Below are 27,961 nucleotides of genomic sequence, written 5' to 3' on the forward strand. Positions count from 1 at the left end.
AAAAAAAAAAAAAAAAGAGAATATTACGACCGACCTACAGTACAAACCTATGGACGGTCGATGATTGAACTGATTAACATGATCGGTCCTGTCCTGTGTGTTGCCACAAATGAAAAAAGAGATCTATCTTGCCTGAAAGTTAAATGAAGATACTTATTTACAAGGTAATGTATATGCTAACTATGGGTAGGAAAGTGACAAATATCTTTTGAGATATTGTTTTCTAACTACATCCTTTAATATATTTGAAGCCAAACACAATCTCTTATCTTATCTCATGCCTTGGTGGTTCGGAGTGGTGATCCCACAACTTAATCGTTTGACCATTAATTCATCGTATTATCATAGAAACCATGCATATGGACGATTGTTATTTAATTTATCTGTTGACACAGACAAACTATATTGTAATCAGTTATATCACGCAAAAGATTTTGGGTACTATATAGGAAATAATCTTAATGTCTAATCTGTATCGTGCGTGATATAATTCTCATAATAGAAAGAAAAAAAAAAAACTAGCCGATATACAAAAACGAATAATTTATCACAGAAGTACTACTATATCTAATATATTTATTTAAGAATCAAACATAAGAAAAAGAATCACGCACATGATGAAATTTAAAGCTATAATATACACACCACACCCACAAATGGGAAAAGAAAAGTAATAGTAACTAGGAATGAAGCAGCCGATCGATGAATAATACTTGACTCATGCGTGTGATCCACACGTGCGTCCGGCGAGAGAGAGTCATTCCGAAAAGAGAGAATCAAACAGCATCGTCAGTTAAGTATGAGAGAAAGAAAAAAAACAGAATATTTTGTGTTTTGGCAAGTTGGTGTTGGGGGAATATGCACCATGGACTATGCATATATTGTTGATAGATATATGTTTTCTTTTGGATCACCGAAAGCCCCCAATCTTTTTCATTTATCATCGCTTTGATGCAATGATTCAATCAAAGGAGATATGTTAAGAGAATCCGTTAGATTACAAATTGACAAGTCTCTTTTTTTTCCTTCTTTTTTTTTGTCTCTCTGATGTAGGCCTAGTAGTAGCATGCTATATTTCTTATCAAAAAATTTGATACTGTTTTTTTAAAACCATTGTTGTAATTATCAGATTTGATAAGTTATAATTTTCATATGTGTTAATGCATATATATATATATATATATATAGTCATATTCAGGGTGAAAATGGTGGAATCAAGTGCATGTTCTTCTGAATTTTCAGTCCCTATAGTAATAGTAGAAACACACATGGCAAGGGAAAGGGATGGAAAATAAAAAAATCGAACTATGAACAATGTTTACAAAAAAGATTGAACAAAAATTTATCTACTATATATATGTTCGAAAGAAAAATGTTTATTTTTTTTTTTTTCTTTTTCTCTTCCATTCCATTCATATGTATTTCACTGATTCTTCTCATCATTCTTACCATGTAGATTTTTATATTTATGTCACTCTCGCGCAATGTGAATTATTTATATACGTACGATATATTAACCCATGCACCCCCAAAAAGAAAAGGGGGAAAATTTAATTCAGTTTTCCGAATTGTATTCATGAACTACTTACTAATCAACGGTTAGATGACGACTGAAACCACTGCAGCTGCATTAGGGTAGGAGAGAAATAACATTAACTGATTCATTTAAAAGTGACTGCAACTTGGAGCAGTCAAACAGAATATAAAATAGGGAGAAAGAACAACACTCAAATAGCCGTCTTTTTTGGGCATCTGATATTTTATCTTTCACTTTTGATTTTTTTCTTCTAATTACTAATAAAATGTTCTCTTTCAAACAGAAAAGCAAAAAAGAATAAAAGGGAGACTTAAGCTCACCCCTTTCCTATAAATAGCCAAGCAGATCTCAAGCTTTTTACATACTCAAGCCAAACTAAACAAACATACATCATAAGGCTAAAGTTTAAACCCTAGCCCTCAGATATATCATGGACAAAGTGATGAGAATGTCGTCAGAGAAAGGAGTGGTCATCTTCACGAAGAGCTCATGTTGTCTCTGCTACGCCGTTCAGATCCTGTTCCGTGACCTTAGGGTTCAACCAACCATCCACGAGATCGACAACGACCCCGACTGCCGTGAGATCGAGAAGGCTCTCCTCCGACTCGGCTGCTCCACGGCGGTTCCAGCTGTCTTCGTCGGAGGCAAGCTCGTTGGGTCCACCAATGAAGTCACGTCCCTTCACCTTAGTGGCTCTCTCGTCCCCTTGATCAAACCCTATCAGTCCATCCTTTACTAGATATAACTACTAAACCAAACTCAATAATCTAATCATTAGCTAGTGAGAATAAACACAGTTACAGCTAGAGAGTGTTGTGAGCTACATACACTAGCTAGATATTCAATGAGGACTTCGTCTGAAATGTTTATCGTATAAATATGTTCTATTAGTTAGCTTCTTTCGTGTTTCAGTTTAATTAATCAACTGGTGTATGTTGATGTATAACTCTCTGTTTATGCTATAATGAAAATAGTATTCAACGTAAAATATATATAATTAAATCTCACTTTCTATAATTTTTTCCATATATTATAACGATTTCTCGTGTTGNAAAAAAAAAAAAAAAAAAAAAAAAAAAAAAAAAAAAAAAAAAAAAAAAAAACGAACATGGTATTAGAAGGGAGTCTTCTACTAATAACAAACTATTTTATGGATCCGACATATTCACTCGCACATATTGGCTAACTCAGCAGGAAGATGAAAGAGACTTATTAATTTGTTCGTGAAATAAGTATGTTAATTAAGCAGGCGGTTAGGGTTTTTAAAAGAAAATATAATTAAGAAACATTATAAATAAGATTCTAATAATTAATATCAAAACCGCAATTTTTCTTTATATGATACAATGTGAATGGACTTGCTAACTACATGCATGATCTCGTCTTCTAGTTATTAAGATAATTAACTTAGTCGGCCATCATCATTATTAAAGACCTGACCTATTCACAGTAAAATATACCTATCGTAAATCAGTCAATATGAAGGAGATTTAGAGCATACTTTTTATCACGGATGATGATATTTTTTTTCTTTGCCATTATTGCCCAGCGGAGCATATATATACTTAAATGTATCCAATGTGAAAAATATTAGAATAGACTTGAGTCTTCACCCTAACAAAATGGGTAAAAAAGAAAAACAATGATAAGATACCTATGGCCTAATGAGACTAGCTAAAGCAGTTTGAGGGAGAGAATAGAAGATCTTTGGCGGTCCAACAAAGTATATCATGGCTACACAAAATCATTTTTTCCGTTTTTTATATTCTTGAGTATTATTATTATTATTCTTTATAGCACTAACTAACGAAATTTTACATTAACAATAACTATACAAGTCTACAATATTTAGCTCATATATAGTGTGCAAAATTCAAAAGAATGTATCAATTATATATGATTCTTGTCTTTTTTTTTTTTTTAATTTTTTTGTTATAGTAAACATTTGCTCATAATTAATAAAATGCAACGTCGGAAAAAAATACAAAAAAGGTTACGAATCATGGAATCGTTGTTATATACGGAACATTAACGATCCTCTCAGCTTTATAGATAACGAAGCATACAATTCTTCTTAGTTCCACTTTTTGCTACTTGAGATTGATTGTAACTGTACCGTAGATATCAATATCTAATATTTTACTTACATTTTTTAACCAATATCTATTGAGTTCAAAAGGTCCAAAGGAGAGATAATAAAGGTAGAATCTCTTTACAAGATGTGTGGAACAACTTTTCTTGACCTCCAACTTCTTGGGATCGTGGGAATTAGGAGAATCTAATTGGAAGTTGCATAGACGTGTAAGAACTAAGAACCACATTCACTTTGTTGTCATTGTTACGAGATTCAAGATTCTTTGACCGGCGCGTGATGAAAGCGTCCTCCTATATATGTGTCCTATAGGCTCAATATTCGTATCCAAGAAAATATCAAGAATCTCTATGATTACTTAGAAAAAAAAAGGACAACACTGGGCTTCAGTTTAGTTTCCATGTGTTTTATTATTATATATAGATATGAATTCTGAGTCTTATAGTTAATTAGATCACAAAACTTTCAGGGGTCATGTTTAAGTGAACTAATATTTTGTTTTTGTTACTTTTTTTGATACGTTTTGGGTAAATATATATTACTAACAAATGCTAGTTGTTTTGTAATTTTGTTTGACTGATGAGCATATAATAAACACTGATTCACCGTTAACTATGTTAGATCCAGTAATCCAATGGTTACAAACTCGGTTTTAAGAAGATTAGTTTTTATAGCCATGGTCCATATATGGAACATAGGACGCAAAAACAATAGGTAGACTATCGTGTGAATGTGTGATAGTATGTGTTATTTATTGTTCACGAGCCGTACTTGTTCAAATATCTCTAACATTACTCATCTCTCGTCCTTTTGTTTTTTTTTTTTTTTGGTCCCATCTTGTCCTCATCAGTCAATCATGGTTAAAAAAGTTTTGAGTACTCTTGGAGATAAATGTGATTGACAACTACCTTCATGGGGTAATAGTTACTGAGGAACGATGATGAGGTTTTAGTGGAGATGAGCAATTTTGGATTGGAGATCTTAAAATTAATTGTCTAGTGGCAAACCAATCATATTAATAAAATAAAGGAAAGGAATTCACTTTCGAGCATTCTAGCTATTGTAGTATGTCGGTAACGTGACAAAGTCTTTCCTTATTAGTTTATTTTAAAAAAAAATAGGCAAACACACTGCAGCAAACAACAAAACTTTCCTTTTCTAACGTCCCTAATTAGCCACGTCTATTTTTCTGGACTTGTATTAGATTTTGAAAATTCAGTGACCAACTTTGATTAGTACTCCTTCTCTTTAGCCCTTCTTTTTTTTTTTTGTTATTTAATTTGTGTTATGATAAGGAATTCTAAGCTACTGTGATATATAAATCCTGTCACGATAAATTGATTGATTTGTTGTCTTGTCTTGTCTATCCCGTAGTGTGTAGAAGAAGTAGCTACGTCTTTGTCGCCCTAATACGTGCATCAAGATTGAATCTTATCCTACTGATGATAAGTGATAACCCGTAATTGTTTTTTTTTTTTTTTTTTTTTTGAACAAACCCGTAATTGTATATTAGTTTACATTTTACAGTGAACCAAATTGAAAATAAATGGATCAGTTGGTTATATATATATAGACGATTTCACAATGAAGAACGAACGGTGAGTCCATTAATTAATCTACATCGTCCACTTAATGAAAGGCACGGGAAGGTGAAGGCGAGGGAGCTAGGAGAGTGAGTTTACAGCTTCTTCCCCAAGAAATTAACTAAAGAAGATATTTTGACTTTTGTCTTTATAACAAAAAAAAAAGATATGGCGTCACTTTAACGTCACTATTACTACTAGAATACAACTCATCATAAAAACAACACATGGCTTTTACAAAAGAACTACATAAATGTAACATAAAGCCACCACCACCACCACCACCAATATTGGTTTTGGTTTTGCCCCAAGAAATTAAAAATATCCTCAAAGACTCTTCTTCCTTCCTTCCTTCCTTTGTGATCCATCTTCTTACCAAAACTGTCGGCGTACACCATCCCCATGATGGAAAAAGAAGAAGAAGAAGGTCACCGCCGGCTCTGCGACTATTGCGACTCCTCCGTGGCTCTTGTCTACTGCAAAGCTGACTCCGCCAAGCTCTGTCTCGCCTGCGACAAGCAAGTCCACGTCGCCAACCAACTCTTCGGCAAACACTTCAGGTCACTTCTCTGCGACTCCTGCCACGACTCTCCCTCTTCCCTTTTCTGCGAGACCGAAAGGTTTGTGCTTTGCCAGAACTGCGATTGGCAGCACCACACTGCCTCTTCCACCTCCCTCCACAGCCGGAGACCTTTCGAAGGCTTTACCGGCTGTCCCTCCGTCCCGGAGTTGTTGTCAATCGTAGGACTCGATGACCTCTCCCCCGATTCCGGATTGCTTTGGGATCAGACACCCCCGGAGATCATTAGCCTCAACGACTTGCTTGTCTCAGGCGGCTCGGATACTCATAACTTCCGTGCCACGGATGTTCCTCCTCTGCCTAAGGTCTCTCTCTCTCTCTCTCTCTCTGTCTATTTACTTTTTTTTTATATATTTAAGCCTGCTCTGTTTTGTTTTGTTCCTCTGTCTGAATTAATGTTTTTGCAACTCTTCAGAATCGTCACGCCACCTGCGGGAAATACAAAGATGAGATGATCCGACAGCTCCGTGGACGGGCCAGATCCGAGCCGAGTTGTCTGAAATTCGAAGCAGCATCAGATGCTGAGATCGATGCCGGATTCCAGTTCCTGGCGCCGGATTTGTTTCCTACATGCGAGCTGGTAAGACTATCTTCTTCTTCTTCTTCTTCTTGTGGCTGTTGTTTGTTGTCTGTTGATCTTTCAACGCAAATGTCTACTCTTGTCAAAGGAGAGTGGAATGAAATGGTTCGATCAGCAAGATGAGGACTTTCCATATTGCTCTCTCCTAAGAAACTTGTCAGGGTCAGTTGATAAACCTGAGAATGTAGATCGAGACTCTTCCGTTATGGTTCCGGTTGCTGACAGCTTTAACCGATGTGATGAAAATCACGTGATGGTGCCACTCTGCTCCACTACGGCTACGAGGGAGATCAACAGTCTTGAGAGGAACTCTGCTCTCTCCCGCTACAAAGAAAAGAAGAAATCTCGAAGGTTATACATTAACAAAAAAAAAAAAACAAAAAAACAAATCTCACTCAAGACTCATCTCTAAATCAGAATCAGGATTATTATTAATTCATGTCTTGACAGGTACGAGAAACACATCAGGTATGAATCACGCAAGGTTCGTGCAGAAAGCAGGACAAGAATCAGGGGACGTTTCGCCAAGGCCGCTGATCCAATATGATTTATTACTTTGCTAGTCAAATAATATCAAGAGTCTTTCTTTTGTATTAATCCAATCATTACCACCTATCCCAGTTTATGATCAGATTATGTTTTTGTATTCTAAGCTTTAGGAGTTTACCACCTATCCTACCACTGTATATTTGACCCCAATCTCAACAAATACTAGTCACTTTGAGAAAACACGTATGTATGTTTCAAACAAACGACATAATGATTTGTACCTTTTTTTTTTAATCCACTTGTTTTGCCTGATTTTGCCCCAAGGCAACAACAACGTTCACGCTTACTTTAGCAAAATTGGTTTTGAGGGCTAGTTTTTTTCCTGTTACATTTTCGTATTTGAACATTTGGTGAAGAATGGTGGAGATGAGAGGAAGAGTAGTTGCAGCTTGAAGCAATGTCGCATCTCTCTTTCTTCGTCAACTCTTTGAAGATTAGGCCCTTACCAACTGCTATATAACAACCCTCCTCTGTTAATTCTCATGTCTTCCCTCCCACAGAGTGCTGAATCCCCTAGATACATCATCTTGACCACACTGTTGAGCTGTTGAGAGAGCTGCCATGGGACCTGGAGGACCTGGAGGACCCGGAGGACCTGGTGGACCCGGTGGACCAGGCTTCTTGCCACCTGGAGGACCAGGGTTCTTGCCACCCGGAGGGCCTGGGTTCTTGCCACCCGGAGGGCCTGGGTTCTTGCCACCCATTGGCGGTTTCTTTTCTGGGTTTTCAGACATGATATGTTCCTGGTAAAAGACATTTTTCGGCTTCATTGTTTTGTTCAGTATCTGCAGAAAGTAAAGATGTTACTCTGACTGTGGAATCTTGCAGTCTATCTTGTCTGTGCTGCTGCTGGTTGCTACGAGATTGCTTTGGAGGCCCACCACCACAAGGACCGCCATTTCTTCCTCCCTATTATTGATCGCATCTAGCTCTTTTTATAATAATATTGAAGCAATCTGTAAACGATATCTGCATATGCTTGTTCCTAGTTACTCATATACGTATCAGATACTTCAATACCTGATTTGCTGCTTCGCCTGGAATATATGTACTCTCCAAAAGAAACGATCAATTTAATTATCAGAGAAATGAAATCATAGTCTGGAACTAGAATTGCTAACAACACAACAGGAACAACAACAAACACAATCTACTGTCTTCGATCTTTGTCTCTCTCTCTCTTTGTATGGACTTGCCAAGACTTTTTAAAATATGTACACACACTTTCTAAGACGAGGTCACATCAGTCTTCTCTTTCAACATGATACAACTAAATAAACCCGCCGGAGTCACCCGGGTTGTTGGAATCATTCACATGCTATTTTGGTGTCGAAACTGCTAAGGCAAATGGTGAAGGCCTGGAAGGCAGAGATAGGGTACTGATAGTCCATTGTGAACACATCTTTGCCGACTTTTCCAAACTGGAGAATCACGTTTTCATGCTCAGGTCCTGCAGGTCCGTTCTCAGGAGCAGCTACGAGCTGGAAATTTTTGACGGAAGCAACAGTGACTCTTCCATTGAAGTTGAGGCACCAGCACTGGAGCTGTTCGTGCCATCTGGGCGCTTTGTTCTTCAGGGCAAGCAGTCCTTCCTTCTGAGCAGCAGCCGATGGACCAGAAGGAAGACTCTCTGCACGAATTGATTTCGACCTGAAGAAGGAGAATGAGGGGAAACTATCAAGATTGCTGTGGAGAAGTTCCGTCTGAGTTGGAGCTGTTCCTCCAGGTTCTACCGCTGATGCAGGGATGGCATCCATGACACACTGCATCCTCCTCGGTCCTCTGGTTTGATACGACAAGTTTTAAAATTAGCAAAAACCATAAAAGCAAAGATCTTTTTTACTCTCACAATGTATCTGTAAGCAAGGAGATAAATCAACCTGGAACCCAAGACGTTAAGCTCATATGAGATATGTGCTACAGGATAGTTGCCAGATGGAATTCTCGGGCTCACTTGTTTCAAACTGAGAAGCCGGCTTGAACGGGTTCTGGTAACTTGAGCTCCAGGATTCGTCGGCTGAGCATCATAGACAGTGAACTTGGTTCCCAGAAAGTTAGATCTGAAAGAAATTTAGATACTAGAAGGGTTATGGCCAATATATGAAATATGAGGTATTTAAACCATGGACTCAATCTACCTTAGCTTTCCGATATAGGTAGTGCTTCCTCTCGAGACATCATCGCAGTTTAAGGAGATGATGTAGTCAGTGCAGGTTGGCCTCCGAAACCTCTTCGCAGCAAGAAGGAACTTTCCATCATCATTTGAAGCTGCTGCTGAACCAGAAAAAGAAATCTCTTCAGTGTTATTCACAAGCACGTTAGGTATACAAAGCGAAAAGAAATAGCATATGTTTTGTTTCACCTTGGTTTAACCCGAGGTATAGATAGTAAGTTTGATTGCTGCGGTTTCTCATAATATAGCATTGAACAAGTGACCCCCTTGGACCCGGCTAAAAAGAAAACCAGGAAAGATGATTAGCCTGAAGAAGTAGGCAAGGGAGGGATAACGTAAACATAGAACGTGAAGGGATAGGCAACCTGTTTCAAGGAGATAGGAAAAGTCAATTTGCTAGAAAGCTCAGGAACTTTGACGATCTCCTTGACGATTTCTCGCCAGTTCCTGCAGACACCTGCGCAAGAAACAACATTCTTCCTAGAAGGCCAAGTATCTTCGGATTGCTCAATCCTCATGAGAACATCCCTGAGAAGCTCCGGAGGCAGACTAGCCCAGCAGCTCTGCTTGAAAGCATCAACAGGGACAGAAGTATCCTGCACCACACGTTGAGACCTGGATCTCCCATACCCAAATCTAACATCGAAACCCTTTCTAGATATACTACCAAGCTCTCCTCTCATGTCCTGAATTAGACTCTTGAACGACATGGCTCTCTGAATTCTCTAACTATTATTAAATAAACACGTTTCTTTAAAGCAGTCTCTCTCTCTCTCTCTCTCTCTATAGTATCCTTTTAATCCAAAGTTGCCGACTTTTCAAGAACCCTAATGATAAAACCCACATTCCAGAATGAAGGAGATGTCATCTCAAGGTTTCGAAAGATCTGTTCCACACCCTAATCTCAACGAATTTAANNNAAAAGAAAAAAAAAAAAAAAAAAAAAGATTCAGATCAAGAGGCACAAGCTTCTCTAACAAGACAAAGATCCGATAAGATAGAGATCCGGAAAAAGGTATCCCCAGCGGCGGCTATAGTCTATAGAAGGAAAGAAACTAAGAAAAAAACATGGATTCACAAGTTATCGGAGCTTCTTCAGTCACAACAAATGGGATACTGCAGGGGGCAAGATTGAGAAGCAAAAAGAATCAGGGAGCAGTACCCAGGTCCCAGATTCGGGGCATCCACGACACTCGAAAGCAAAAGGCGCCCCTTTTCACAACAACAGAAGCGGTCAGAGGAAATAGATTTCTAGGGTTTGGTCATTGACGACGGGACGGGAGGGAGTTGAGTGTATGTGTCTCTGTGTTATCCAATCGCTTCCTTGTTGTCTTTCTTTTTTTATTTTTAATTCTTCTTTCTTTAATTTTAATTTGTTTTTTTTTTCACTAATTTTGGGGCGATACATAATTTAATTATTTTTGAGTGGCCAGTGAGTGTATTTTTACCGATTATCTTAGATTAAAATTATTGTAAAAAGAAAAACTTTTGAATTAAAATTGTAGAAAAGTTAATACTACTAGTAGATTTATTCCATGCGACATGAATGAATCATTGAAACAAAAGTAAAAGTATGCTTCTTTTACATATTGATTAACGAATATAAAAAAAAAAACAAAGTAATGACTACTTATGTGTATGTTTCTTTGGCGTATTATCTTATCTGGAATTGTTGAAACATTCATTGGAAATACAATGTTAACTGACTAGAATTAAGATAATCTTGCTCAATATATATATATATATATATAATGTAGTAGAAAGATTCATAAGTAAGAAGACATTTGAAGATAACATTTACAAATTTAGAAAAGAAAAGGAAAATTTGGTTTAATGGAAGCTTTCCTTCTTCCGTTTTCCCCCTATTTACGCAATGTAAAACAAAACAATAAATGATTTTGTCAAAGCAAGAAAATACTGAAGTGTGTAAGCAAGCTTTTTAAACACTTTTTTTTTTTGTTGTTGTTGCCGTGATCACCGCACTTTCGCCGCTTTGAAGAGTCCAAAAGGTGTATTTTTAACGTTTTACTTTATATATTGATTTATTTTTTTTAAAGAAAAAATTAAGTTGATATCTATTCCTTTCATGGATAAATTTGGACTAACTACGGATTTGGTCAATGAATCTAAAAGACGTATTAAAATATTTATGTAAACAATATTGGGCTGTAAAAACCTAAAAGTCCAATTTCCGGCCATATGGGCTGAAGAGCTGAAGTTGTTAATTGAATTATTAGGAAGTCAAGTGGGCCTCTCAATCCTAATTACTCTTTTATGTATGAGTTTTTTTTTTTTTCTTTCAACTTTGGATCGAGTATACAACAACTCTTGAAATCATTCTGGACAGTTAGAAGATGATGAAAGATTATTAAAGAAAAAAAGAGACTTGAAAGCAAAAGAGAGAGGGAGCGAGAGACTTGAGGATTGGATTATTCTTTCTTGTTTAGAGCAACAACTTCTGGCTTGTGTTACTACTAGTTGTCGAGAGCAAGAGTGCTGTTAGCATTCATCATAGGTGATGAGTAGGTGGTATTGGTAATATGTAAAAAGTGGGTTTATCAGTTGTTGCATGCAGCCCGCAAATTCGATTGATCACTGCCTTGCCTACAATATATATCCAATTATGTCTGGTGGTTCTACACTGCTTTTAAAAAAATAGAATAAGAGAGAGTACACAGACATAGTACTTGTGCCGAGGAAAAGGGATAAAATGGAAAGAAGAAAATGCAGAAAAGGCCAAAAGAGATGAAAAAAAGAAAAAGAAAAGAGGATAGGAAGAGAGAGATACTTGGTTTAGGTTGGTTGGTAAATGGTAAACCTCGAACTCTCTGTCTAGCTCAATGGCAACGACAAAGGCGGCTCTTCTTCTCCCGTGGCTTTTGCCATCGCCGCCGAGACACTTCTCCTCCTCCTCCTCCTCCTCCTCCTCATCCCTGTTCGTCGACTCGTGCGTGAAGAAGAGGAGGATAGCGCAAGACGTAGCAGTCTCCGTCGCCTTCAATCCTTCTGGCAACTTCGATATCTCTGCCTTCAATAATGACGACGGTGCCTACTGATCTCTCTCTCTCTCTCTCTCTCTCTCTCTCTTGTTCTTCCTTTTGTGCTTAATTAATTACCCCCCACGTTTTATATAAAAACATAAAAAGGCCGGCTACTATATATATATATATATGGAGTACTACTACTATTCAATTTACTTAATTTTGTGAAAAGGAAGCAGATACTTTGGATAAAGTGGAACCTCCGATGCCTCCCACGACAGGCCGGTACGAGGTTGTGATCGACAACGACTCGATCGGGCGGCTTGACCTATCCCCGTTTCAGACAGCTACCGGCATAACCTCACCTTCCTCAGGTAACATTAATTAACACCTCTAATTAAATATATATTATTAGTATTCAGGCCCTCTCATGATCATTGATTGATTGATTGATGTAGCTGAACCAAAAAGGTATATGGAACGAAGTATTGGATTCAGCATAAAGTACAAAAGAGAAGACCCGAGGGATCCGCGTGAGCTGTCAGAGTACCCGGAGATAAGACTGTGGTTCGTGAGGCTCGACGCCATGTACCCTTGGCTTCCCGTTCTGCTGGACTGGCGAGCTGGGGAACTCGCTCGATACGCGGCAATGCTAGTCCCGCACCAGATGAGCTTGAGAATGGGCGTCGTTTTCAATCCCGAGGCGTTGGAGCTTTTCGTCATGAACAAAGTGTTTGTGGTTTATCCGTGGCTGAAACGGCACGGCGTCCCCAAGCCCAGGTTGAAGACCACCGACATGGCCAGGATGCTCGGCTTCGGCATCGGCGATCAGCTCTTCGACTTGATCGATCAGGAGGACAACAACTTCTTCGGCCCTTGATTACATTACGTGGGCCTTTAATATTGGGCTTATATTGATTGATTGATGAGGCCTGATCTGGGGATATACTGAGATTGGATTCTCTCGCGTTTTTGATTTCCTTTGTTTAGTATGATTTAGTATGTGCACCTCTTCTCCCTGGACTCTATGCTTCTGGGCTTCAATTTCACGCGATGATTCCATATATATTTCTTTTTATACTAATTATAGGGTTCGTGTGTTGTTGTGTTTTGTGAGAGCACTATTATTGGTCATACTTGTTTTGGATGTCTCAAAGTTTTTTTTATATAGATATATATTATTTTTATAACTTAATTTAATTTATTATTTAGCACTAATAAAAATACACCAGCTGGCCATTTTTTCTCTCATCTGTGTAAAGCTTCTCTCTCCTTCTTTTAATTTTATATTATTATTATTTTTTAACACTCATCCCCATAGTATGTGGGATGGGAATGCTCTGATATATATAGAGTACAAGGTTCACGCTTACAATAGGAATGGCCTTTGCGCAGTGGGGTTCATGGACGATCATTATCCTGTTCCAAGTGCCTTTCCTCTTCTCAACCAGGTAGGTACTAATTTCGTTATGTTTAACGTGCTTCTCTCAGTCTTGTATTTATAATCCACATCTCGGTTTTACTCAATCATCTTCTGCATATGTTGTGATTGTTTTTTTTTTTTTTTTTAAATCAGATGAGTGTGGCGAGCGATTCTCCAGTGCATTCCTCAAGTAGTGATGATCTTGCTGCTGCTGAATTGGACTCTGCCTCAGACGCTTCGTCTGACTCCTCCTTACCCAGCGAAGAAGAAGATGATACTGAAGCTTCTAATCATGAGGAAGTAGAGATTGAAGGTGAAGCTCTCTCTTTCTTCAGCCTTGTTTGCCATGTCATTTGCTCTGGTATATTGAATTTTGAATCTGTTTATGCTTGCAGAAGCATCCTCAAGCAAGGGAGAATGCGAGCATCCAGGTTCTTTTGGAAACATGTGCTTTGTCTGTGGGCAAAAATTGGAAGAAACTGGTGTTTCGTTTAGATATATACACAAGGTAAGCCAATCTAATTCGATTACCTTACAAATATCACAGAACAGCTTCTCTTGAATCAAGTTTTAGTTTTTTTTTTTTTCTTATTTTATTAATGAGCTTTGGGAATGCTGTCTTCTCAGGAAATGAGGCTCAATCAAGATGAGATCTCCAGGTTGCGTGATTCAGATATGGGATTCTTGCAACGCCAGCGGAAGCTGTATTTAGTTCTCGATCTAGACCACACGCTGCTTAATTCTACCATATTAAGGGACCTGAAACCACAGGAGGAATACTCGAATAGCCATACTCATTCTCTTCAAGGTGACGTACTCTGCTACATTGTTTTGCTTTTCTTCTAATGTAATCTTTGTTCATGGGACTTCGGTGTTGTCCCATCTAGATGGTTGTATGTGTTGTATTTCTAAGAATTTTTGGATTTTGTTTGAAAATCTCAGATGTTTCCGGAGGTAGTCTTTTCAAGATGGAATTTATGCACATGATGACCAAACTGAGGCCGTTTGTTCACTCATTTCTAAAAGAAGCCAGCGAGATGTTTGTGATGTACATATACACAATGGGAGATAGGCCATATGCGCGACAGATGCTGCTGGACCCCAAAGGAGAGTACTTTGGTGATCGGATCATTTCTCGGGATGACGGCACAGTGAGACATCAAAAGAGTCTAGATGTGGTGCTTGGACAAGAAGGTGCTGTTCTGATTCTTGACGATACAGAGAATGTAAGTATGTTGTGTATTTTTGTCAAGGTTTCATTTTATAGAGTTGTGCTGATACTTGGTTGGTTTGATGCACAGGCGTGGCCANGCTGCTGGACCCCAAAGGAGAGTACTTTGGTGATCGGATCATTTCTCGGGATGACGGCACAGTGAGACATCAAAAGAGTCTAGATGTGGTGCTTGGACAAGAAAGTGCTGTTCTGATTCTTGACGATACAGAGAATGTAAGTATGTTGTGTATTTTGTCAAGGTTTCATTTTAACACGTAATCATTTTATAGAGTTGTGCTGATACTTGGTTGGTTTGATGCACAGGCGTGGCCAAATCATAAGGACAATTTGATCGTAATAGAGAGGTATCACTTTTTCGCTTCGAGCTGCAGACAGTTTGATCACAAATACAAGTCTCTATCGGAGTTGAAGAGCGATGAGAGTGAACCAGATGGGGCACTTGCAACTGTCCTGAAAGTCCTAAAACAAGCACATGCTCTTTTCTTTGAGGTATGCCCAAATAAATATATACACACTACTGAATCTTAAGAAAACTGCCTAGTTTGGGGGCTTTGATTATTATTCGTGTTTTTTTTCAGAATGTGGATGAAGACATATCTGATAAAGATGTTAGGTTGATGCTGAAACAAGTGCGTAAAGAGATACTTAAAGGATGTAAAGTAGTGTTCAGTCGGGTGTTCCCAACCAAGGCAAAGCCAGAAGATCACCCTCTGTGGAAAATGACTGAGGATCTGGGAGCAACCTGCGCAACGGAAGTGGATGCATCAGTGACACACGTGGTGGCCATGGAGATGGGAACAGAGAAGGCACGTTGGGCTGTGAGTGAGAGAGAAGAAGTTTGTGGTGCATAGAGGATGGATAGACGCAGCGAATTACCTGTGGAAGAAGCCGCCAGAAGAAAACTTCAGTTTAGAGCAGCTCAAGAAGCAACAAGGAACAGAAGAAGAAGAGTGATATATGTAAACCAATGAGAAAGAAGTGGTTGTTTAATTGATTATGAAGTGAAGTTTTTGTAACCGTAGTACATATGTATCTGATCTTTTTGATTACGAAATCTCTTGTGTTGTTGTCCATTGCTTGCTTCGTCTATGCTTGTTTGCCAAGGTGTGTTATTTTATCTGCCGACTACTACTTTGTTGGGCCGGGTATTAATAATGTCCACCGTCTAGTTTTATTTGTTTGTTCGGTGTTTATTTGAATACTTATGCGTCGTCGAACCCTCTAATGAGGATGTTCTTCAGAAAGCTAGAGATGCCTGATCTGACATGACGTAGATTATATTGATTATTGATGAGGCCTGATCTGAAGATAGCGTAGTTGCAGTATACTGAGATTGGATGCACACGTGTTGAGTATTCATTGGATAATATGTATTAATAGCCGTAAAATGTGGAAAAAAGAATTAACTTCAGATTCTCTCGAGAGCGAAGACGAGAGAGATTCAAAATTTGAAAAACAAAAATCACAATTTGCCTTTGGTTTGGTTTGTTGTTATTTGACATATCTTTTTCTCATTCTCTCTCTCTCACATAGTCGCTGAGGCAAATTAGGGGATCGAAGAAGAAAGAAGAAGAAGAAAGAAGGGTATGATTCTCTGATTCTCTAGAGTAGCAGCTAAAGCTTTTTGATGATGATGATGTTGNTTTTTTTTTTTTTTTTTTTTTTTAATGTTTATAGCTTTTTCATTGTTTGTTTGTATAGGGCACAAAAAAGAAGAAAAATGGAGGAGAAATCGAGGAAGTGGTGGTGGTTGGAGAGTCACAAAAGCTCCAAACAGTCTCTATGGCTTCAATCAACACTCTCTGGTTTTTATTTATTTTTACTCCGTTCCTGTAGTAGATATAGAGGAGCTCTCTCTCTCTCTCTCTCTCTCTCTGTCTCTCTCTCTCTGTTTGTCTTTGTTGTTTGAATTGGTTTTGAAAACAAAATTAACAGAGCTTGATGGCAAGACAAAGTCAATGCTGATGCTCATTGAAGGAAACGCTGATGACTCTTTCGCCCAGCGTGCTGAGACTTACTACAAGAAACGCCCTGAGCTTATCACCTTCGTCCAAGACTTTTATCGAGCTCACCGTTCCTTAGCCGAGCGCTTCGATCACTTGCTCCGCTCTTCTTCTTCTTCTTCTTCTTCCGACTACGCTTCTCGCTCCTCCCTTTCTGAAAGCAACTCTCACTTTGAAGATGCCGATTCTGAGATTGAAGACCCTGAAGATGGCGTTGGGGTTGAGCACCACAAGCAAGAAGACGACGACGATGATGAGACTTTGAAACTGGAACAAGAAAGGTTGAAGCTCATCCAAGAGACTGATGCTCTCAGGAAACAGCTGCTTGTCAAGGACGAAGAGAAGAGAGAGGTCATCAGACAGCTTTCTCTTACCCTCGAGACGCTCAAAGACGACAACTTGAGGCTCAAGAGACGCCTTTCCATCAAGAAACGCTGCAGCGTTTTTGAGTTCAAACCACTCGACAACTTGTTCGGGAAGCTGTTTTCCATTATCTGCGACTGCGATGATGGCACCACCAAAGGTCGTTTTTAGTTGGTTCATCGACTACCTATCATGACACTCATGACTCATGAGCTTAGCTTCTTTTTGTGTTTTGATTTCACTTGTCTATTGTTTAAATCCTAGGTTCTTTTCCTGCTGTATTATGGACCTAGACCAGATCATCGTAATTATCCTGTTCTCATTTGTTGTTCAATCACATGAATCCATTGTCAGACAGCGACATGTGAGGGAATGCTTAATTAGAGAGAGAGGATCAATCAATCTTTTTGACTTTTTAAGGCACAAAAACAAACACATATATATCACTGTTACAAAAGTACAACAACTGCACCATCCCAAATTGCAGATTGCTTTACGAGCAAATCTCACACTCGAACAATTTAAAAGCTATACTAATAATATTACATGAAAAAATCCAGAACGAAACAGAGTGTAAGTAAGATAAGAAGAAGAATACATTCTTTTTTCTTTTTTCTTTTTCCTTTGTTTGTAGAAGATAGTCTAGAGGGCTTCCTTTGTTTCCCATCTGATTACTAGAAACTGCAGAAAGACATGAGGAAGACAAGAAGCAGAGAGGAGAGTGGTGATGAGACCAAACTAACAGAGGATGAAGCAGGGAGAGGGGACCCAACTGGAGAAAATTCGAGCAGAGGATCAGGAGAGACAGCATCCGGGTTCGGTGGACTAAGGCTTGAAGGGATTGTCGGCATTACTGAAGCTTCTGATGGGGAAGGAGACATCTCGCTCGAACCTGGAGTAGGGAACAGAGGGGAGATATCCGGAGACATGGCCGGAGGAGAAGCTGAGAAACTCGATGGAGCTTCAGGCAAAAACGAAGGTGCAGCTGATATGGTGGATAGCTGAAACTGTAGGAACTCGGATGTTGAAGTGTGTATACAGAGTGATAGAACAATGAAGGCGATTAACAGAGAGACGCTCATGGTTACAGGTTACTGTGAAAGAATGTGTTATGTGTCTCTCTGCTTCTCTAAGTATGTTTGTGAGAGGTAAAAAGAAAAAAAGAATGACAAATTGAAGAAGAAAAAGGTATACTATACAGCTATAGAGGAGGTAAAAGACAAGATTGGTGGGTTTGGTTGTGGACCTCTGTTTTAGGGCAGAGCACATGAGATATGGATTTGTCGGGTTTTGATTTGTGTCGGAGTGTTTGTTTGTATGTTTTGATATGCTGAATAAAATTAAACAAGTAATTTAAAAGAAAAACAAAGTAGAGTCCCGTGAAGCTCTCTCCTGATTTGATATAACAGAAGTGACTGCCAGCTTTAACTTCTTGCTATGCTTTTTCCTGATCTGCAACAATCTTAGGTTTATTGTCAGTTAATGATGACAATGCAAGTGGTAAAAAAAAAAGGAAGCAGTGTGATTCACTGCAGACATTGCTGCATTACATTTCTCATCAAAATCAAACATTGAATCATTTGTTGGTTTTGGTCAAGATTCTTGCAATGTGTTTCTCAGTACACTAGTCTGAACACAATGTGCATTCTTATGGTCAACTTTCTATAAAACTCAATCCCTAGAGGTTTGACGAAAGAATTCACTAAATTTGGAACAGCTCAAGACCTTATGAATGAGGATGAAGCTGAGAGCTTTCCCATATGTTATGGGAAACTGTGTGGGCTTTCAGTGGCTTCCATCTGCGGACGCCTTTTTTGAACAATTTATGCCCACACCAGTCCATCAAAGCCGATTTCCAGATTCGACACAGGGCTGTCTCCGATACCTTGGTCAAGTGCTTGAGTGTCATCTCTAGGATCTACATATGGCTCGAGCAGATCCGCAGATCTTTCTGAGGGGATTCCATAATCTTTAAGGATGCACAAGGAAGCAGAATTCGAAGCTTCTCTCTCCAACACAGCGACATAGTTGTCTTCGAACTCAAAAACTAGATACTTATCTTTGCACATGTCAATGAGGTGTGCCAAATGATGGATGTTTCTTATAGGACTTCCATTGAACTTCAGGACCTGCTGGTTATTCATGTCCTCATAGCCAATGTTTACTTCATTTGCCAACACCTACAGATATGCTTGTCGAGTGAGTGAATTATTAAATTATTGTTGCACTCACCAAAATGCACATGGAATTAAGAACTCGCTGTGCTTACCTGTGATAGGATGACGATTTGTTCTCCTCTGAACCTTGCCACAGAGTATCGTGCCTTTGTTAATAATTTCAACTACAAATTGGAAGGAACAAACTCAAGCTGAGAATGCAAGAACTGTTATTGTGGATTTATACATTAAATTAACAGTTAAGGTTTAGTAAAGTGAGCTTACGCCTATGGTATCCTCGCACTCCTCCCTGTTTATACATTAAAAAGAAAATAGAAGAAAACAGTTACGCATTTGGGAAACAGTGAGAAAGTTTCGGTTTACTTTTGCAACTTAGCAAGCTGAGGACAACATACTCTATAAGCGGTTCTGAGAGCGGAGTAAACACCAAACCAGCAACTATAATGTATGATGGCTGACCTCCATCAATATGGTACGGTACCTATTAAAAAGCACAAAAGGCATTGAAGTATTGGCAATTAGCTTACTAGGCATGAAGCGAAAAATGCTTAAATTGGTAGATGCTGAGAGTTGTACCAGGTGCACTCGTGGCCTTAGAACTACTTGAACTTTCTTATGTTCTCCTGCTCTAATGATACCAAGCTCCGCGATGTCACCTGCAAATCTGATCAGTGAAATAAAAGGCAAGTATGAGAATAAGTGAAGGAAGTTAACACATCCCTGGACAAGATAAGCTATTTACTTTTGACTGATGAGATAACGGAATGCTATGCGTTCACTGGATCGGAAGGGTACAGTTCCTTCACATCCCACGTGTAGATCATCAAAACTTACAATCACATCTCCCTGATTTAACAATTAGTACTTGTCAGGTAATACCAGAAATCAAGTATGAGAAGATTCGATTGGAGAAATTCTATGATCCATGTTCTTTACCTCTTTCAGGACTTTACTTGCATCAGATGTAGGTTCAACTCTTCGCACCAGCACCCCCTACAAAATTAAGGTTACATCAGTTTTAAGTGTACACTCAAACTGCTAAGAAGGAAGACTCAATATCCTCAATCATTATATTGGCATGTATATTTATCTGAAAAAAAAAGACAGGAAAACTAACAAAGCAAGTCTACCTCATTGGTAGGAACTTTGAGGCACTCCCGCAGAGCTGGATTCTCCAATTTCTGCAGCAATACTCCAAGGCAAGGGTAACCTGCAAGAGAAATATATTTTAAGTATCAACAACAGAAAGGCTCAACTAGAAGATAATGGTCTTGCAGTAGAACATATGAAATTCAAGAGAAAACAATTACCAGTGTACTTTCCGTTCCTCTCATAGTCAGTCAAAAAGTGAGAAACAACTGTTGTTGGAATCACATAACCAATATTTTCAGTTTCTTCAGATCTGTAAACCTAGAGGAAATCTCTTGTGAGGCATACGTTTGGAAAGAAAATTAAAAACAGGTATTCTATTTCTATAAATCCCAAAGCAAATACCTGAAATGCTACTCCAATACATTCCCCCTGGTCATTGAATGCAGGGCCACCACTATTCCCTACAATCTAGCAAGTATAAGAAGTGGCTATCACAATAATACTGATGAAGGTTCTCAGAAGCAAGCAATTTTAGTGAAAAACACGCTACTGAAAAGAACAAGTCATATGCAAGTTTTTACAAAAAAGTGCAAGATACTAGGGAACAAAAGGAAGATAATTCATACGGAAAGATCCACTGACCTGGATTTATTGCAGCGTCAATCTGAATTCCAAGCAAGTCGGATGATCCATGAGCATATGATGTTACCTGCATTCCCAAAACAATTTCAACGAGGAAAAGTTGTTAAAATTGTCAACACGGCAATAATGGGATAAAAGCAAAGCCAAAGATATCGGGAAACCTCTATACGTGATACAACCCCTTTTGTAACAGAGATTGTATCTCCTCCAAGAGGATATCCCACGACAGTTACTGAATCCTGCATATCAAAGCCATCATGGAAACTCTATGAACAACAGCTATGTTCAGATAATTAGTTAGAACTAAAAAAAACAGGGAGGAACATCTTAAGCCTTGTATTTTGGACAGTAAAAGATCTGGTTGTTTGTTTTGTTCATGCCTCATCTAGGCCGTCAAATGTGTTGTTAAAATATATAAAGAGAAGTGAACTCGAAGACTAAGAAATACATATAAATATATATCTGAAGAAATGATGAAACCTGAAGGCGGGGTAAATGGCCAAGGCGCAGAGGTTCAGCACCTTTCCAGAAATCCTCGCTTTCTACTGAGAGCAAAGCAATGTCACAGTCCACACCTCTTACTAAAACCTGGGCAGTAGAAATAAAAGGCAAGTTATAGCAGAGGAATAAACAAAAATCTAGTTTCGGAGCATTATTGATGAACACATGGAACTGACTGAAAGCAGAAGATCTCAAACGCAAATAACGCAAATAGAGGAGGAACCTGCAGGGCAAGTAAGAGAGATGCAAAACAAACCTTAGCCACATATTTTCTGTCATCTCCCCTTCTCTTAACTTTAACCTGATCAAAAGAAAAGTTAAGTCATGAGAAGGTGATGGAATGGAATGATAAGAAAAGGGGAGAAAAAAAAAAAGAAGTTGGGGAAGGAAAGTAAACCTGGGTGTCGTGTTCAACACAATGAGCATTGGTCAAGAGCTTGCCATCTCCGATCATAAAAGCACTGCCGAATAATTGAACTATCAAACTCATGGAACACAAGATAACATGCTTAAAAAGGGACAATAAGAGAAGAAGAGATGAGGGTAAATGGAAAAGTTGCCTGCCAGTGCTAGTAAATTGTCTCTGCTTCTGCCATGGGAGGGAGTAATCAGGCGCAGTATGAGTGCAATAAACCTGGAAACACAGGGACGGGTTGAAAGAATGATGAGAACTCAAAAAGACGCAAGCAGAGTGAGAGTAACATACTTTGACAACGGCATTGAGAAAGGATGCATCGTGAATCTTGGCAGGATCATCAGTCCGTTGGTGAGAAAGAGCAGCATCTTTCTTATCCTTTTTGGGAGAACCAAAGGCCTTGAATGCCATTGTTTGATGAGCATTATTACAACTCTCATCTCGACCCGCCTGATTCTTCCTCTGGTTCTGGTGGTTCTGTCAAAGAAGATAGAGAGAAAGAGAGCATTCATAATCATAATAGGAATTGGAACCCACAAGACAAAAAATTAAAATTAAAAAAAATAAAAAATTAAAAAAAAAGAAAGGCTTTACCTCAGGGTTGTTGCTTAATATAGGAGGAGATGAATCAGACCTCGAGGATTTCCTCCTCTTAAGATGATGATGATGCTTGGATGCTCGTGGAGACTGCGACGCGGAAACGAAGCAGCACGGTGAAGACAAGGAGGAGGAAGAAGATTGAAGTTTCACGGAGGCATTCAGGAAGGAGAAGCAGCAATTGGCTAAGGAGACGGCCATCATATAGATATAGGGAGGCCCGCCGGCCGGCGACACTAGTCTCTGTCTCTCTGAGAGAGAGGAGTAAAGAGAGAAAGAGAGAGAGGAGCCTTTTAGTTTTAGTTTTAGTTTTAGTTTTAGTTTTTTTGATTGTTTATCATCAGATTGTTTTTCTTATCCTCTCTCATTCACTGCTCCACACTACTGTCTGCGAGAGTCTCTGAGAGCGAGAGAGAGTCTTCTTCGATTGGCGCCTCCTTCCCTTTGCTTCTCTTATTATATAAGATTAAATGGACCGTGTACCCCTTTTATTTTTTTATTACTGGGCCTCTCTATCTTACGTGGACCTACCCAATTCACTACCTTTGCTGTTGGGCTACCAACTACACTATGGTTTCTTGTTTATATATAGAGAGATACCCCCCGCTTTACCTTTTTTGAATGCAGATTGGCTCGATCCCATTTGTTTAATCGATCTGATAACACAACAACACAAATCAAATTTTTTTTTTAAATATTTTCGTTGGTTGGTTGGTTGGTTGGTTGTTAACACAGGGTGCTCCCAATCGTTACTTATGGGGATTTTACTATTACCTTAAGAATGCCTTTTTCCCAAGTATCATTACCATGGGTCAAGTTGTTAAAGCAATTGCCTTTGTCCAAGCTGATCAATGACCATGTGAGAGCGCCTTTTTCTCTTTTTACGCTTTTGTTTGTTTGTGATTGTGAGATTCTCAAAGTCTAGCTTAGAAGCTGATGATTCTCTTAACTAATGATGAACAGGTTTCATTATGTCATATTCCTATATCTGTCTACGACACATCAGCCCATTGGATCAAGCATCTTCTAAATGATTCTCACTTGAATTTCGTTGCTTGGGCGCTTGATGGCATTCTCACCGATTGGAAAACAGAAAAACAAGGACTCAATTCTAACGCTGTAAAACGCATTCACTTTTTACCATGTGTGATTAAATGGTGTATGTATTCAGTTAGTTACCTTTTGTTTCTCTAACTCCCATTCTGTTGTTGTCCTTGTTTTACGATTAGGTGGCCACATTTGTTGGATTAGCCTTGGTATTGCGTAGTAGTAAGCCTGATGTTTTTACTACTATTTTGCGGATGCTGAGGTGGAGACCTATGTATCAAGGCCAGGACACGCTTCCGGTTCTTGTTTGGATGCTGGCTCAGGTTTCTCTCTTTTTCCCCCGGCCCTTATGTGAACTAGGACCAAGAGTGTCCTAATTTGTGCTTTGTTTTCTTAAGTTTTTGAACTGTAAAGTTAATGGTGACAGGCCACTAGTCGGCAGTTACAGGCGCCGCCGCCCTCGCTCTATTGATCTCATCCTGCAATTTCTTGAGATGTGAGTCCAACTACTTATTCTTCTCGTGATACATCTCCTCTCTGCTGTATATTTATTTTATTATGTTATGTTATACATCTCCTCTCTGCTGATCTTGTTTCTTAATTTTTTATCAGCATTTTGTCAAATCCAGAGGCTCAGACCATACTTGTAAATCGAGCTGTTAGGGAGGGAGAGCGGCTGATTCCACCTTCTTCATTTGAGACCTTGCTGCGGCTTACATTCCCTGCTTCATCCGCTAGAGTAAAGTTAAGCAAGCACTAGCTAGTATTGGAACTTTTATCAAAGGACCAATACTGATCACAAGCATGCATGGTCTCTGTATATTGTGCACAGTCAACAAAGAGGTTTGAGGCAGTTTATCCCTTGTTGAAAGAAGTAGCCCTTGCACCAGAGACTGCAACAGGAGAAAAGGCAATGGAACAGATATTCACTTTTTCTTTGAAATTAGCTGGAGAAGGTGTAATGTTACAGGAAATCCTGGTCTAGCCAAGGAAGCTGCAGCAATCGCTATCCGGTCTTTGACAGAAAACGTTGATTGCTTTAAGCACTGGGCTATTCTCTATAAGGATTATTTAGAAGCTAGCGTTGCTCTTCTTAGAAAGCTTGCAGACGAATGGAAGGATCATTCCCCTAAATTATTATCATCACCAGGTGATACTCTCACTGTCAATCGAGCTATGAGGAGCTTCAGGCTTAAGGTATCGCATCTCTTTACTCTTCTTAGCCTACTATATACCTCCGCTCAGTTGTATTTTCATCTCTGTCCTGACCTGAACTGCGATACGATGTTTGTAGAATGAAAAAGCCATCACTGAAGGAGGACCCAGTTGTTCACTTTACAAGGAAGCTGACCAGTCGTGCAAACTGATCTTGGGGAGACTCTCCCGTGAAAGTGGCCGCCTCAATATAGCACCCATTACCGCTGTGGTCCTAGGAGCTGCATTAGCCGCTGCAGGAGGCGTTGCTGGAGCCGCACTTGCTCTATGCTTACCACTTGCATAATGGGCGGTCACAAAATAACGCCCATTTCTTTTTCTTTTTTTTTTGTACAGTTTTTAATTAACCTCGGCAACTTGTTCATACATATGTAGGTCTATTCGTTAGGTGTTTCATTTTGAATGATTATGTTTAACTGCGTGACGTGATTACTAATTGATTAATTGTATATCTATATATACATTTTTGAAGTACAATTTTCCCAAACTTGTGAGTTTTAATTCTTAATATAAAAAGAACTTCGATTCACATTTATTTAAATATTATAATATTTATAAACTTAATAAAATTTTAAAATATTATGAATATATAAAATTATTATTTTTTAAAATACTATATAATATGGTTATATAGTAGATGAGTTATAAAGATGAAATGTTGGAATTAATAAAATATCACTAAATTTATGCTAACACGGGTTAAATCCTTATTTTATTATTTGTCAACACTATTAATATTAGAATATTTGACATAAAAATTAAGTTCATTTAACTAAAATTGTGTAAAACAATTAAATCATTAGGAAAAATGTGACTTAATCATACCATATAAAATGAATTACTATGTATTTAGATCCTTTATCTTTTGTTATAATAATAAAAAACAAAATAGAATTTCAAACACTAAACAAAACAAATTAAATATCTATTTGGAAAACATCCAATAGTTAACAAAAAAAACTATAAAATATAAATAGTAATAAAAATTATATGCACGCGGTGTACCGTGGGTTAAAATCTAGTTTGCTGCACAAAGATAGAGATGAACATTTTTAAAATTCAATGGAGTCCTTTTTTTCTTTTCATCTGACCTTAATTTAATTTGTCTCTCTGGCCCTATTGATGATGATCACACATACCCCAAAAGTCAACAATTAATAAATCACAAGATTTTAGAATTTTGTTTGCCACATTTCTGGTTTTGTTTTCTACGCGTACGAAAGGGACACGGTAGGCACCAAAATCATGACCATTGATTAAAATGGATCTGAATGATGATTTGCTTAAAATCTAATTAGAGTAACAACAACAGGATAAAAACCAAGAAGGGATACATATATGGATTGTGGTAGTATATAAAAATATGTATAGTAGATGAAATGATTTGGATTCATGAATCTCAATCTCAATGTTGAGTGAGAAATTGAATGAATAGCCTGACAAGTGACAAAATAAAAACTCTAGTAATAGATTTTTTGACACATGGACTTGCGTTCAGTTTTGTTTGGTCTTTCTAGAAGACTTGTTGTAACCGAGGGAAAAAGAAAAATGCATAATAACGCTCGCTCATATTTTTCTTCATATATCACCACACTATGTATTTTTTTTTGGTAAAAGAAGGCACGTTGTTGTAGAGTTAATGTATTTTTTTTCTTTTTATACACCGCCCTTCTAGAAACCCAACCCCACAGACAGAGGCTCGCACGTCATTTGCTTACAAACTCCAGTCTTCTGCAGCCAATGAATCACGATTACAAATTTACAAAAGTGCTCCTCCTAAATATATATATAAAAAAGCATTTCTATATTTGTCGTCAATAACAATGGCCACTTTTGTTTACATATATAAAATATATTATGTTTCTGTAGAACAAATAAAGAAGAAGAGAACAGAAGGACGACCAACAAAAGAAAAGAAAGATGAATTATAATATCACAACCAAAAACGTTTCAGATGTGTCAGCGTTCTTGCTCTTAGAAGCATCCGCAGATTCCGAAGCTGGCCACGACGGCGTTGACGATGATAAATGCGTTAAGGATACCGATGGTTATGATGATGAGTCTTGTAGTGCCAGCTGTTCGTGCGAGACGTCGTGTGTACCGTGGACGAGTCACACACCAAATCGTCGGTTAGAAGATACGGTGAAGGAAGAGAGAGATGCCGCAGAAGAAGAAGAAGAAGAAGAAGAAGAAGAAGAAGAAGAAGAAGAAGAAGAAGAAGAAGACGGAGAAGGAGAGGTGAATAGCTACATAAGATCATGTGGAAGAAGCCAACGTGAAAATCTGGCCGTGGTGATCAGTGAGATGGATCAAAGTCGAATGTTCTGGGAAGCTTGTCTCGCATCTTGATCTGTCTTTTTATTTTTATTTTGTCTCAGCATGCAACAACATTAACAGAGAAAGCAAGATCATCTAGATTAATTAGCGTGTTCTTGTCTGGGTTTCTTTTCTTTTTTTTAGCTTCGTCCCTTTAATTAATTTATGCACATCTATATATAAATTGTTGTTGTTGTATCGACTACCCCTGTTAACATATAATTAATTAGTCCATACTAGATGTGCACCCCCGGCCCTCTCTTTATTTTTCTTGCAATAATAATGTATAATATAGACTCCAAACAACAATAATATACATCGATCGTCAACTGTGAAAACGGAAGTGCAGCGCAGCCATCGATTGAACCACGAGACAAGGCATGACGTGAAATCTCTTTTTGATTTGTCAAGAACATAAGAAGTGGTCTCATAAGGAATTGGTGGGAGATTCTGAAAAAGTAGCAAACAACTAGGCGGTAGAATAGTGAGAGAGTTGTGCACTGGTTTGGTTTATTTCGTTGTAAAGAATGTTATACTGTACATACTAGTACTAATTAATGCTCACCCGATCAAATCAAAAATAAAACCCAAAGTCTTTTTTTTTTTAATTTATTTTCTTGGGTTTGAAATTAACATCGATTCCCAATATAAAAATAAATATATATATATATATATAAATATTCCATGGCTAACAAAGCCAAAGCAGAAGAAGATCAAAAAGAAGAAAAGATTGGTAGTTTTTACTATATTAATTTTTGTCTTTATTGACCAATAAAGCAAAGTAATTTCTCCCCTTTATTTATTTTTTGGATATTTATTTGATAGTGGTATGCTACTTTTTTTTTTTTTTTTTTTTTTTTT

At 38.3% G+C, this 27,961-nt stretch overlaps 9 protein-coding genes and 1 long non-coding RNA gene across 13 annotated transcripts; 7 read left to right on the forward strand and 3 right to left on the reverse strand.

The window, feature by feature from the left end:
* LOC104793776 (glutaredoxin-C13-like) lies at window positions 1,913–2,519 on the forward strand. The gene has a single exon (XM_010520203.2). It carries the CDS (start codon window positions 1,968–1,970, stop codon window positions 2,274–2,276), a length of 309 nt encoding a protein of 102 aa, XP_010518505.1. The 5' UTR covers window positions 1,913–1,967; the 3' UTR covers window positions 2,277–2,519.
* Window positions 5,654–7,173, forward strand: LOC104793778 (zinc finger protein CONSTANS-LIKE 13; the record flags this gene model as incomplete). Its single annotated transcript, XM_010520204.2, is given in 4 exon segments — window positions 5,654–6,097; window positions 6,208–6,372; window positions 6,461–6,723; window positions 6,823–7,173. Coding segments are annotated over 4 exon segments (969 nt in total), but the record flags the coding sequence as incomplete, so codon positions are not given.
* LOC104793779 (tubby-like F-box protein 3) lies at window positions 7,971–10,416 on the reverse strand. Of its 2 annotated transcripts, none has more exons than XM_010520206.2 (5): window positions 9,460–10,416; window positions 9,284–9,371; window positions 9,060–9,192; window positions 8,802–8,981; window positions 7,971–8,703 (listed from the first exon to the last, which is right to left on the reverse strand). In XM_010520206.2, exons 1-5 carry the CDS (start codon window positions 9,802–9,804, stop codon window positions 8,229–8,231), a joined length of 1,221 nt encoding a protein of 406 aa, XP_010518508.1. In that variant the 5' UTR covers window positions 9,805–10,416; the 3' UTR covers window positions 7,971–8,228. The 2 variants fall into 2 exon arrangements, with proteins under 2 accessions (XP_010518508.1, XP_010518507.1); XM_010520205.2 differs by having other exon boundaries at window positions 9,060–9,195.
* LOC104793780 (protein CHLORORESPIRATORY REDUCTION 6, chloroplastic-like) lies at window positions 11,694–13,139 on the forward strand. The gene is made up of 3 exons (XM_010520208.2): window positions 11,694–12,139; window positions 12,315–12,449; window positions 12,534–13,139. The coding sequence occupies exons 1-3, from the start codon at window positions 11,935–11,937 to the stop codon at window positions 12,953–12,955; spliced, it is 762 nt and encodes a 253-aa protein (XP_010518510.1). The 5' UTR covers window positions 11,694–11,934; the 3' UTR covers window positions 12,956–13,139.
* On the forward strand, window positions 13,302–15,884 carry LOC104793781 (RNA polymerase II C-terminal domain phosphatase-like 4). Of its 2 annotated transcripts, XM_019226909.1 has the most exons (8): window positions 13,302–13,526; window positions 13,652–13,811; window positions 13,894–14,006; window positions 14,126–14,306; window positions 14,441–14,617; window positions 14,839–14,945; window positions 15,036–15,221; window positions 15,311–15,857. In XM_019226909.1, exons 1-8 carry the CDS (start codon window positions 13,398–13,400, stop codon window positions 15,581–15,583), a joined length of 1,326 nt encoding a protein of 441 aa, XP_019082454.1. In that variant the 5' UTR covers window positions 13,302–13,397; the 3' UTR covers window positions 15,584–15,857. The 2 variants fall into 2 exon arrangements, with proteins under 2 accessions (XP_019082454.1, XP_019082455.1); XM_019226910.1 differs by lacking the exon at window positions 14,839–14,945 and having other exon boundaries at window positions 14,441–14,724; window positions 15,311–15,884.
* Window positions 16,172–17,432, forward strand: LOC104793782 (protein NETWORKED 3C-like). The gene is made up of 3 exons (XM_010520210.2): window positions 16,172–16,316; window positions 16,434–16,537; window positions 16,668–17,432. Exons 2-3 carry the CDS (start codon window positions 16,453–16,455, stop codon window positions 17,267–17,269), a joined length of 687 nt encoding a protein of 228 aa, XP_010518512.1. The 5' UTR covers window positions 16,172–16,316; window positions 16,434–16,452; the 3' UTR covers window positions 17,270–17,432.
* On the reverse strand, window positions 17,493–18,544 carry LOC104793783 (classical arabinogalactan protein 26-like). Its single transcript, XM_010520211.2, has one exon. It carries the CDS (start codon window positions 18,178–18,180, stop codon window positions 17,773–17,775), a length of 408 nt encoding a protein of 135 aa, XP_010518513.1. The 5' UTR covers window positions 18,181–18,544; the 3' UTR covers window positions 17,493–17,772.
* Window positions 18,619–22,947, reverse strand: LOC104784501 (protease Do-like 2, chloroplastic). Of its 2 annotated transcripts, none has more exons than XM_010520213.2 (18): window positions 22,520–22,947; window positions 22,217–22,393; window positions 22,071–22,144; window positions 21,908–21,971; window positions 21,767–21,811; window positions 21,490–21,597; window positions 21,171–21,248; window positions 21,010–21,076; window positions 20,770–20,828; window positions 20,586–20,685; window positions 20,406–20,485; window positions 20,212–20,268; window positions 20,018–20,121; window positions 19,852–19,939; window positions 19,671–19,756; window positions 19,540–19,564; window positions 19,368–19,439; window positions 18,619–19,278 (listed from the first exon to the last, which is right to left on the reverse strand). In XM_010520213.2, exons 1-18 carry the CDS (start codon window positions 22,724–22,726, stop codon window positions 18,922–18,924), a joined length of 1,848 nt encoding a protein of 615 aa, XP_010518515.1. In that variant the 5' UTR covers window positions 22,727–22,947; the 3' UTR covers window positions 18,619–18,921. The 2 variants fall into 2 exon arrangements, with proteins under 2 accessions (XP_010518515.1, XP_010518514.1); XM_010520212.2 differs by having other exon boundaries at window positions 22,217–22,402; window positions 22,520–22,946.
* Window positions 23,247–25,255, forward strand: LOC104793785. Its single transcript, XR_769408.2, has 3 exons — window positions 23,247–24,065; window positions 24,182–24,766; window positions 24,864–25,255. It is a non-coding gene; the product is annotated as an uncharacterized LOC104793785 (long non-coding RNA).
* On the forward strand, window positions 26,531–27,298 carry LOC104793786 (myelin transcription factor 1-like). Its single transcript, XM_010520215.2, has one exon. The coding sequence runs from the start codon at window positions 26,705–26,707 to the stop codon at window positions 27,131–27,133; it is 429 nt and encodes a 142-aa protein (XP_010518517.1). The 5' UTR covers window positions 26,531–26,704; the 3' UTR covers window positions 27,134–27,298.

This window comes from Camelina sativa, chromosome 6 (assembly GCF_000633955.1).
Source record: "Camelina sativa cultivar DH55 chromosome 6, Cs, whole genome shotgun sequence".
Lineage (NCBI taxonomy): Eukaryota > Viridiplantae > Streptophyta > Magnoliopsida > Brassicales > Brassicaceae > Camelina > Camelina sativa.